Source organism: Cibotium barometz, chromosome 23 (assembly GCF_041138505.1).
Source record: "Cibotium barometz isolate CiBa-2024 chromosome 23, ASM4113850v1, whole genome shotgun sequence".
In the NCBI taxonomy this organism is placed as follows: domain Eukaryota; kingdom Viridiplantae; phylum Streptophyta; class Polypodiopsida; order Cyatheales; family Cibotiaceae; genus Cibotium; species Cibotium barometz.
Window position 1 is genome coordinate 2,064,913 of NC_141068.1, and position 10,027 is coordinate 2,074,939.

At 44.4% G+C, this 10,027-nt stretch overlaps 1 protein-coding gene across 1 annotated transcript in view; it reads left to right on the forward strand.

Annotated features, from left to right (window-relative positions):
* Positions 1-8,500, forward strand: part of LOC147625536 (golgin family A protein) — a 74,790-nt gene extending 66,290 nt beyond the window's left edge. The window contains exon 6 of the mRNA XM_086817038.1: positions 7,980-8,500. Within this exon, the coding sequence (XP_086673164.1) occupies positions 7,980-8,372 (393 nt within the window). The 3' untranslated portion in view covers positions 8,373-8,500. The remainder of the gene's footprint in view (positions 1-7,979) is intronic.
* The last annotated feature ends 1,527 nt before the right edge of the window (positions 8,501-10,027 follow it).

Genomic DNA, 10,027 nt, shown 5'->3' on the forward strand with positions numbered 1-10,027 from the left:
GGCAGTCTAAACTCCCTTACCAAGGTAAAGTTTTCATTTGGAGGATGTTGGTGGGAGGGTTACCTACACGGGATCAGCTCAGCCGTCGTAAAATTACATTGGCCTCTTGCTTCTTCTGCACGACATGCACTGAAACAATTATGCATCTGTTCATGACTTGTCTAGTGGCCCGTCAGATTTGGTCTTTTGTCGCTCGCGTTTGGGAGGCAGTAGAGAGGTCTACTGTTTCGGCTCATCAGTGGATATTTGGGATTTGTCCTCAAGTCATTACTTCGGACAGTCACCTTGTGATATTCCATTTCCTTAGATGGACAGGACTTTCACATATTTGGACTACACGGAATGGGTTCATCTTTGATTGCTTGTCTGGAATACATGGGCACATTCTACGTATCCGCGGTTTGCTGCTTTGGCAATTTTCTTCTCTTCTCTCAGCTCAGCTACTGGATGCAGATGTTATTTCGTTATGGTCTACGGCTGCTCGACTGGCTCATCTTTGATGCTTTTATCTGGGATGCTTATTTGGCTAGGAGGCTTTCTTATTAGTGTACAGGTTTGCATGGTCATGATCCTTTAGAGGATCTTTTGTGCGGTTTTTTTGGGGCCATAGGTTCTGTGTGAACCATGTGGCTGATGTACATTTTTACATATAATATAAAACATTATTTCACGAAAAAAAGAGAGAGAGAGAAATGAAATGATATATTAACGTCTTCAGAAGGCCAAAATGACCTATGAGACCAAAAAGGTTACAACAATTGGTGGATCTGATACAATGTCTGTGTAAGGAAAGCTAAAAACAACTAAACAACTAACTGAAACTGAAACAACTATGAGGAAAAGTACGGTACTAGGAGAGAGAGAGAGATTTAATGCCTAGGCATGAACAGAGAGAGAGAGAGAGAGAGAGAGAGAGAGAGAGAGAGAGAGAGAGAGATTTAATGCCTAGGCGTGAACAGAGGGAGAGAGAGAGCGAGCGTCAGCAACAAGCGGGGCAGTAGGCGGGAGAGGGAGGCGACACAGGTTCGAAGAGAGAGAGAGGGCAGCAGGCGAGGCGGGCGAACAACGAAGAGAGAGAGAGAGAGAGGGGGGGGGCGGAAACGAACAGAGGGAGAGAGAGAGAGGGCAGGCTGGCGCAGAGGGGGCGAGAGAGAGAGAGAGAGAGAAAGAAAGAAAGAAAGAAAGAAAGATTTTATTAACGTCTTCCAAAAGACCGAACTCGGCCTATGAGACAAATCGGAGTACCTATATGGGGTATCCTCTGTCATCCCAACAAAATGAAAAAGTACTGAATAAAAAAGCTGAATCTGGGTGTGCAGGGGATGGAGCCCTACTACTAGGAGAATGCAAAGCTATATGCATGGAGTATACAATCATGATATGCAACCTAGCTAGCTCCATCCTGTACCATATTGGGGGTATAAAATGGTGTACATCAGTGAAGGGGGTGTCCACAGCTCCTTGAAGAAATGAAATGAAATGAGAGAGAGAGAGAGAGAGAGAGAGAGAGAGAGAGAGAGAGAGAGAGAGAGAGAGAGAATGAAATGAAATGAAATGTTATATTAACGTCTTCTAAAGGCCATAATGACCTATGAGACCAAAAAGTTACATCATGGTGGATCTGATACAATGTCTAGATAAAAAAACCAGAAAATGAAAAATAAAGATGATACTACTGGCACCTAGAAAATGAAACTGGAACTAGAAGGTGTGAATATATATATATATATATATATATATATATATATATATATATATATATATATATATATATAGAGAGAGAGAGAGAGAGAGAGAGAGAGAGAGAGATTTTATTAACGTCTTCCAAAAGACCGAACTCGGCCTATGAGACAAATCGGAGTACCTGTATGGGGTATCCTCTGTCATCCCAACAAAATGAAAAAGTGCTGAATAAAAAAGCTGAATCTGGGTGTGCAAGGGATGGAGCTCTACTACTAGGAGAATGCAAAGCTATATGCATGGAGTATACAATCATGATATGCAACCTAGCTAGCTCCATCCTGTACCATACTGGGGGTATAAAATGGTATACATCAGTGAAGGGGGTGTCCACAGCTCCCTGAAGAACATGCCTGGGTGTGCTCTGTCATCTCTCTTTGGTATAGGCGTGGTGTCCGAAAGCCAGGTGTCCTCTGTCTCCTGCGGGCTCGAAGTGTCTCTGCTCTCTGGAGAGTAATTCCCTGCCATGTAGGGGCTGGGAGGGGGATGGATCTCTGAAAAAATGTAGTAATCTGTGTCTGTCGCCCCCCCCTCTGGAGCTATCTGAGCCTGTAATAATGTCTCTCTGTGGCGCTGTATGTCTAGAATGTATCTCCCCAGTATGCGCTGGTCTGCTGCCTCAAAGATCTGGCGCAGGGAATGTGGCTTTCTGAATAAAATGGGATCTCTCTCTCTGATGGCTGTATATGCTCTGCATCTGCATACATAATGCTCCTCACTCTCCACCTCCTCTCTGCACAATCTGCATACCCTCTCCTCTCGGGGGATCCGTGCTGCTCTGCCAGTCTCAATCTCCAATCGGTGTGATGAAACTCTGAGCTGACCAATAGCAACTCGGGAGCCGTGTGGTAAAAAACCCTCCATGTATCTAGGCCTCTCTATAAATCCATCATCAGTGATACTCATGAAGTGATCTCTGTAGTATAGCATCTTCGGTGGAAGAGGCTGTGTAGGCGATATCCATGTCTCTCGTGTATAGAGCTGCCATAGATCCTGTCTCAATACTCTGTTCCTCTCACTATGAGAGAGACGGATATGTGGTGCATCCCTGTCATACTGGAATGGTGGTAGATGATCCATGTCTAGGCCATGCTGTGAGAACCAATGTGTGACCTGTGCATACCATGATCCTCTGTCTCCTGCCTCAGCCAGCTGTCTAGATGCCTCAAAAGATCTGTATGATAATCTGTCCTGTGGCATCTCTCTGAATCTGTCTAGCAGGCATATAGTCTGAAATATGGCCTCTACCATCATAGGAGGCGCAGCAAGCTCTGCTCGGATAATGTCATGAGGTACTGACGGTTTGCTGCGTATCATGCGTGCCATCATGAGGGCCTGTGGTCTCTCTATCTGTGTCCACCAATGGGTAGCAAGGCCTGGCGCCCATAGTGCTGCTCCATACATCAATGCCTGTGTGACTAATGTGTCAAATAGCCACCCCTTCGTCCGGGGCTCCTGAAAATGCGCCTGGTGGCACTGTCTCTCTAGCATAGCCAATGCTGCATATCCCCGTGTCAATCTAGCTCTGGCTGCTGAACCCATGGTGAAGCGTGTGGCTGCTGCAGAGAAGGTAACCCCTAGGTACACGTATGATGTCACCACCTCCACCTGGCATCCTACGAGAGTGAATGTCAGCTGACTCCTGCCCTGTCTCGATGTATGAAAGACCATAACCTTGGTTTTCCCAAGGTTCACAGTAAGACCCCTCTGTGTGCAAAAATCATCGAGTGCATGTAGATGCTGCTGTAGACCACCTGGGGACTCAGACACTAATACAATATCATCAGCATAGAGCATAATATGTACTGAGGTACCTGCTAAATCAACTCCATCTTCGCCTCCCCGTGTTATGAAGTCAGCCACCTCATCAATGTATAACCCAAATAGCGTGGGGGAAAGTGGGCATCCTTGCTTCACACCAATGGTGCTAGCAATAGTCTCGGACATACCTCCTGGACATCTCACTCACCCAAAAACCTGCTCATATAATGCATAGATGCCCCATGTCATATCTGCTGGTATGCCAAGAGACTGCAGGCGCTGAAAGAGCCTCTCTCATGGTACTGTGTCAAATGCCTTGCGGAAATCCACAAAGGAGCAATAGAGCTTTCTCTTCCTCACTCTGGCCGGATCGATCATACATCTCAAAGTGAATACATGGTCAGTGGTAGAGAAAGCTCTCCTGAAGCCTCCCTGCCCTGATGAGCGTAAACCTGCTCGCTCAGCATATAAGCTAAGCTCTTGCTCCAGCACTGCACCATAGAGTTTGGCCAACAGGTGGCCAACCATAACCGTCCTGTAGTTGCTCGGATCAAGCATATCCCCTGTTTTGTGAATTGGCACAATGGTGTGCATCGTCCACCCCGCAGGCAAACCCTCTGCTAGTGCCCTGTTAAACAGGTGTGCAAGAAAAGGAGCTAAAGAATCTACTGCATATATGAGATGCTCATCCTGCAGGCCCATATGGTCGGCGGCCCGTCCATGCTGTAGGCGGCGGATAGCTTCTTGTACCATCGAGTGGGTAAAGAAGCTAGCTGTGGTAGGTCGAGGCTCCTGTGGCTGAGGTATAGGTGGCTGCTGTGGGGCATGGTACAGACCCTCTCCATATGTGTGCCATGTCTGTGGGTCTGCAATAGGTGTCGGGGTCCGGGGCTCTCTGAAGTGCCGCCATGAGACAGGGCTATCTCTACTCATGAAGAAATGAAAGATCTCTAGCTCCTGCATCTCTGCGAAGGCCCGCCTTTTGCGGCGAGTAAATCTCCTCATCTCTCTCCTCGACTCCTGCTCTGTGATGGCTCCCAAGGCTCTCTGTATGCGGAGCCGTGAGTATTAATGTCTACGAAAGACCCAAAGGGTGTGAGAGACCAAAAAGCTGTTACATGTGATCCATGAGTAAACTGGATGGAGAGAGAGAGAGAGAGAGATTTAATGTCTAAGAAACACTTGAAGGGTCATATGATCCATGAATAACTGGATGTTAGAAACATGAAAATACTTCATGAATTTTAAATTTAAAAATTTAAAGGCCACCTTCAATGGTGCCACTTGGACACAATAGCAATGAATTACGTTTCCAACGTTTAGGAAACGTGTATGAAATGTCTACATGTTTCATATGTTGGAAACGTGGTTTCAAACAAACTTTTTAAAAAACCTAAAAACAAAAAACGAATGGTACGGGCTGCATCTTTTGCCACAAGCGATTGTGAAAGTACACCCGCGTTAAGTACCCGTCACCTTTCTTCCTGAGAACATCGACCTCTGGCATTCGCACTCCTAGGACCAAGCGAAGGTGAGCCTGTTGCCTGTCACCCTTGGGCCTTCACCCACTCTCTTCTTGTTCTTGTGTGCAGCCTATTCTCTCTCGAATCTCATCATTCCAAGGAAGAGCTCTCCTCTGTGGGACAACATGATCTTCAATGCTGTGAATGCAAGATATGGTGGGAGTGGCACAACGAAATGGACTTGCAAGTTTTGTTCTGAGAAGCACCGTGGAGTTGCTCAGAGATTGAAGGCTCATTTTTCCTGAACAAAGGGTGTGAGTGGGAGGGTCCGAGCTAAGAGACATTGCGCACCAAGGAGCTTTGCTATGAGAAGGAAGCTTTGACAAGAGAGCTGGAGCCTTTGAAGGCAACATGGGAGAAGTATGGATGTACCTTGCTTTGCGATGGATGGTCAGATGTGAGAAAGAGGAATGTATACAATATTTTGGTTTCTTCTTGCAAAGGAACCATGTTTCTCTGTGCCATAGATGCATCAGCTGTAGGGACTGTGGGTTACAGGTGCATTTATACGGTCTCACTTACGCCAGGCAATCAATGAAATAGGTGCAGCATAGCCCGGACCTCATGATTGAGGATGTGGGGAAGCTACCTTGGGTGTCTCGTATTTTCTTTGCGGGATCAAGCATGGTCAATTTTGTCTGCAACAAGAGACCCAAGGTCTTGAGCATGTACAGGGCAAACAGTGACCTTGAGCTTCTAAAGCCTTCGAAGACAAGGTTTGCGAATATGTTCATAGTGTTAGAGAGGCTTGTTAGAGTACGATATGGCTTGTTAGAGTACGATATGGCTTGCTACGTAGAGTTATTTGCCATGAGTGGCAACAATGGTAGGATAAGAATGATCCCAAGGCACTGGCTTTTTGTCGCATGGGCATGAGAGATGCTTGGTGGGAGGATGCAACAAGCCTAGTGAAGACGATGAACCCCATGTACAGCGCTCTCCGATTGATAGACATGGAGGGGAGCATTATTGGCCTTCTTTATGAATTCATGGACAAAATAGGAGAATCTCTTGACTTAAGTGCTGCATTGTCTGCAACTAGGTACTTATTCTTAGCAATTGCCTATGGCTAAAGAATATTTATAACTTTATGTTTTCATTCTCTCTAGACTTTGTTACTCTTGGATTTCCTTATAAAGGGTTCAGGATCTAAAAGGCATATGGAACCAGCGTTGGGATTGGTTTCACAAGCCCATCCATGCCGTTGCCCATATCCTTCAACCTCTATGGAGGAGTGAGGAGCAGTATGTGAATAGAGAATTAGAAGATGGATGGACAGCCTACATGAGCAGGCTTGTGGGAGATCACGATGATTTGCTCTTGAAGCTAGAGGATGAACGTCTTCTATTCCGCAATCGCAGCGGTGTTTTTGGGTCGCACACTAGAGAGAGAGAGGAGACTCAGGTGCAGCCAGTTTCTTGGTGGGAGAAATACGGCATTGAGGCATCTCACTTGGTAAGACTCGGGACTCGGGATTTAGCCCCAATAATTTTTTACTAGAAATTTAAAGCATGTTCCTATAATATAAGCAATGAGGATGTCTATCTTGTTTTCTTTTAGAGACAGATAGCTATGCGAGTTCTCCCTCAGAACTGTAGCTCCGGGCCTTGTGAGAGAAACTGGAGTACATGGGCCTTAAAGCTTCATACCAAGAAGAGAAACAGACTGTTCACAACACAGTTGGAGAGGTTAGTCTTTTGCCACTACAATCTACGATTGCTTGAGCAAAAGGACTACCCCATAGAGCCCTGCCAAGTCAACCCAAACAAGATAGACATCACAAAGTGCAATGAGCTACCCGATATTCCACGGGAGGAGAGGGATATATGCACCATGCTCTATGAGGAAATCACTGCTCCATCTCGCGGCACACGATCTCAGGCAGGAGCTTCAGCTGGTGCCAGTACTTCGCATACATCTCCACCTGATGAGGATGCATTTTAGGAGTCTTTTGGGAGTGGCACTAGTAGCGAGGATGAGGCTGATGATATTGATGATACAGAGAGGACATGGATCTGGCTTGAGGGTCAAGACGATGATGAGTCTTGACTCTTGAGTCGTCTGTGTAGGAATCAGGACTCAGGATTTAGGATTTCATTTACAGTTTGACTTGTGTTATTTACATTTATCTTTACTTTGCATGCTTTTGTATACAATGATGAATCATGATCAATTTGTGTTTGCTATGTATCATTTATGAGTCATGACATGAGTCATATTCTGTATATGTATAAATTTCCACAGTTATTTTCAGTCCAAATGAAACCCGTTTCTTACATTTTACAAAACTTGTACGAAACCTATGAAACCCGTTTCATACCTCCCGTTTCAGAAATGCCTGGCAACTATGCACTTGGAAAGGTGCAAACCTGAGAAGCTAGAGTCAAGAATCTTGTATGTACATGGACACACAGCTGATGCTTTTTAGGGAAAGCTTTGTTAAGAATATAGCTTTTCTAAAGAAAATAGCTAGTGCCTTGGGATTGGGATGAACAAGAGCTTTAACTATGTTTTGGTCAATGGCAACAAATATATCCCAATGGAAAGTTTAGGTTATTTCTCAAACTTAACAAAAACGAAATTGAGATCCTGACTTATCACTTCTTTGGAAATGAAGGGGCAGACTCAGGCATGATGAAGGCTGATTGTTTCATTTGTTCTTACTATTAGTGCAAATCAAGCATTTATGTATTCATTGGGCATTCATACCTCAATTGCGACCTTTGTTATAATTAAGGTTCATAACGTGGGGTGGCAAAGCTTTAGGCGGCATGTCAAGCTAAGTTTATGCAATACTCTTTTGTCTGCAATCAAAATTGATTTGTTTTTCCTCCATATTGACTCTTTTTTCCAAAGATTGTAGGGTAAAGTAAGGTATTTTTTCTGGTTGCTGGTATGATCTAATCATGAATTGAGCTGTCTAATGAACATACGAGGTTTCTTTTGTTCTGTTAGGCACAGACCGATGCTTGGACAAAAGAACGGAATGCTCTGGAGCTTCGACTCAGTGAAGCCAATGAGATCCGCCGGCAGCTTCTGTTGAGTAATACAGATGCTAATGTGAAGAGAACCAAGATGGGGACTTTTGGACTGTCCTTATCTAGCTCGGCAAGTGTTTTCATGACTGAAGAGTCGAAGGTACATACTCAATCTAACACCATGGCAGTCTTACAAAGGGCTCTGAAACAAATATCAGAGACATTTTGGAATGTTGGAGGTCTCAATGAAAAATGGAACAGGCAAACAGGCACTCAATTGCGCACAGCCACAGTATTGCGTGCTTTTGTTGTGGCTTATGTTCTCAGTCTTCATTTGATTGCTTTTGCAGTCATTTCATTTGCTAGCTAGAATTTGTGGCTTGTAGTTTGCTAAAACAACACCAAAGTAATGGATTTGAAGCCTAGCTTGCACAGATGTATTTATCACTCAGGCATGTCTACAAAAATAATACAATTATAGAAATAGATGTCCTTTTTAACATTCTGTTCGGAAAAACTCGAGTGAAATTAGCAGGTATGCCTATCGTGTCCCAGACAATGTTAGACCAAACTTATGAATCACATGCATTCTCTTGAGTGCTGTGGGTGAAGTAAGAGGAGGTTGCAACTCTCCTCGGACTTGTTTGCTTTTTTTTTTTTGCAGTACTGTGTGTAGCCACAGCCTATGTGCAGAAGAAATTTGACCATGAAGAGATGTAAATCAGGATCCGAAATTTGTGTGTGTGTGCACGTACACGTGCGCGTCTGTCCGTGTGCATGTGTGTGTGTGCGTGTGAGATAGATACATCGAAAACCTTGCAGGCAATCAAACCTATATGAATACTGCCATGTGGATTGTGCTGAAGAGCACAGTTGAAAGCAGAAAGCTAGAGAAGGTCAGCGCCACCTGAACGCTCAAGTCTTTTATTATGCATAGGGGGATGGGTGATGAAACTGTTACGGTCTTATTGATTATATCTTCTTCTCTCTTATGTGATCTTATTTTCTGAAGAGACTTGAGCGCCATATTGGATAAGACCGAGGTTGTGGTTATCAGGGCGGGCTATAAGAAGACACTTTCGTGACTGAGAATTAAAGTGTGGGGATAGTGAAAAACACATACTTAAGCATGGTATTATATCGAATGAATAGAGAGAAAATTGGCCAGGGGGTATGCAGCTGTAACTTGACTTGAGAGAAATGCTTTCAAATGCTTTTCAGTACTGGTAAATAAACTCCTATGTCTTTGATTCAGTAGTCTGACCAGCAGCATGGTACTTTACAAGCAGTTGACCTCGCATGACGAGTTTGGCACTTCATAGGGATTGCAGCCATACTGTTTTCACGTTTGATTTGTGGCAAACCTTCTATCCTAAATCTCATTATTCAATAAGAGTCTGCAGCCTGTCTGCTTAACATAGATGCCTTATTTCAGCAGTCACTTATGTACAGGGTATGCGCCTTTGTAAACGTTAATACTGTAGACAACTCTTTTCATAACGGGCTTTGTCCTTATCGATGAAGTCGGCTTCATAGGGAGTAGACACTTGTTGGTAAGCAAGAACATTGTGCAGCCAAGAAGAAGTATGTAGAGTCATCAAAGATGACATTTGGTGGCAAGCATACATTAAAGGACAATGCAAGTGAACAAGGGTAGGTGAGGAACTTGAATGCCAAGACATTGGGTTTTTAAAGGGAGGTTACCTATTATGAAAAGTGGTCAATGCAGCTTATGAAATTGAAGCTGAATTGTCTTGGATCTGGAAGCTCATCTCAAGCATTTTTTGTGTGTATCTGTCACGACCCTAATCAGTTGAATGATTGGTTGGCAAGGATCAAGTGGATCAAGGCCAATGGATTAATGCTTTGGACGAGCATTAAAAGATTGAGGGTGAGAGATGAAGCAAAAGGCTTGAGGACTAGTGGTCTGAGGAAAAGCAACACACATGGTGGCATGAGGATGCACACCATCACTTGCAAGCTGTAAGGGAATGCTGGTCTGAGGCAAGTTGCTGAAGGGGCCGG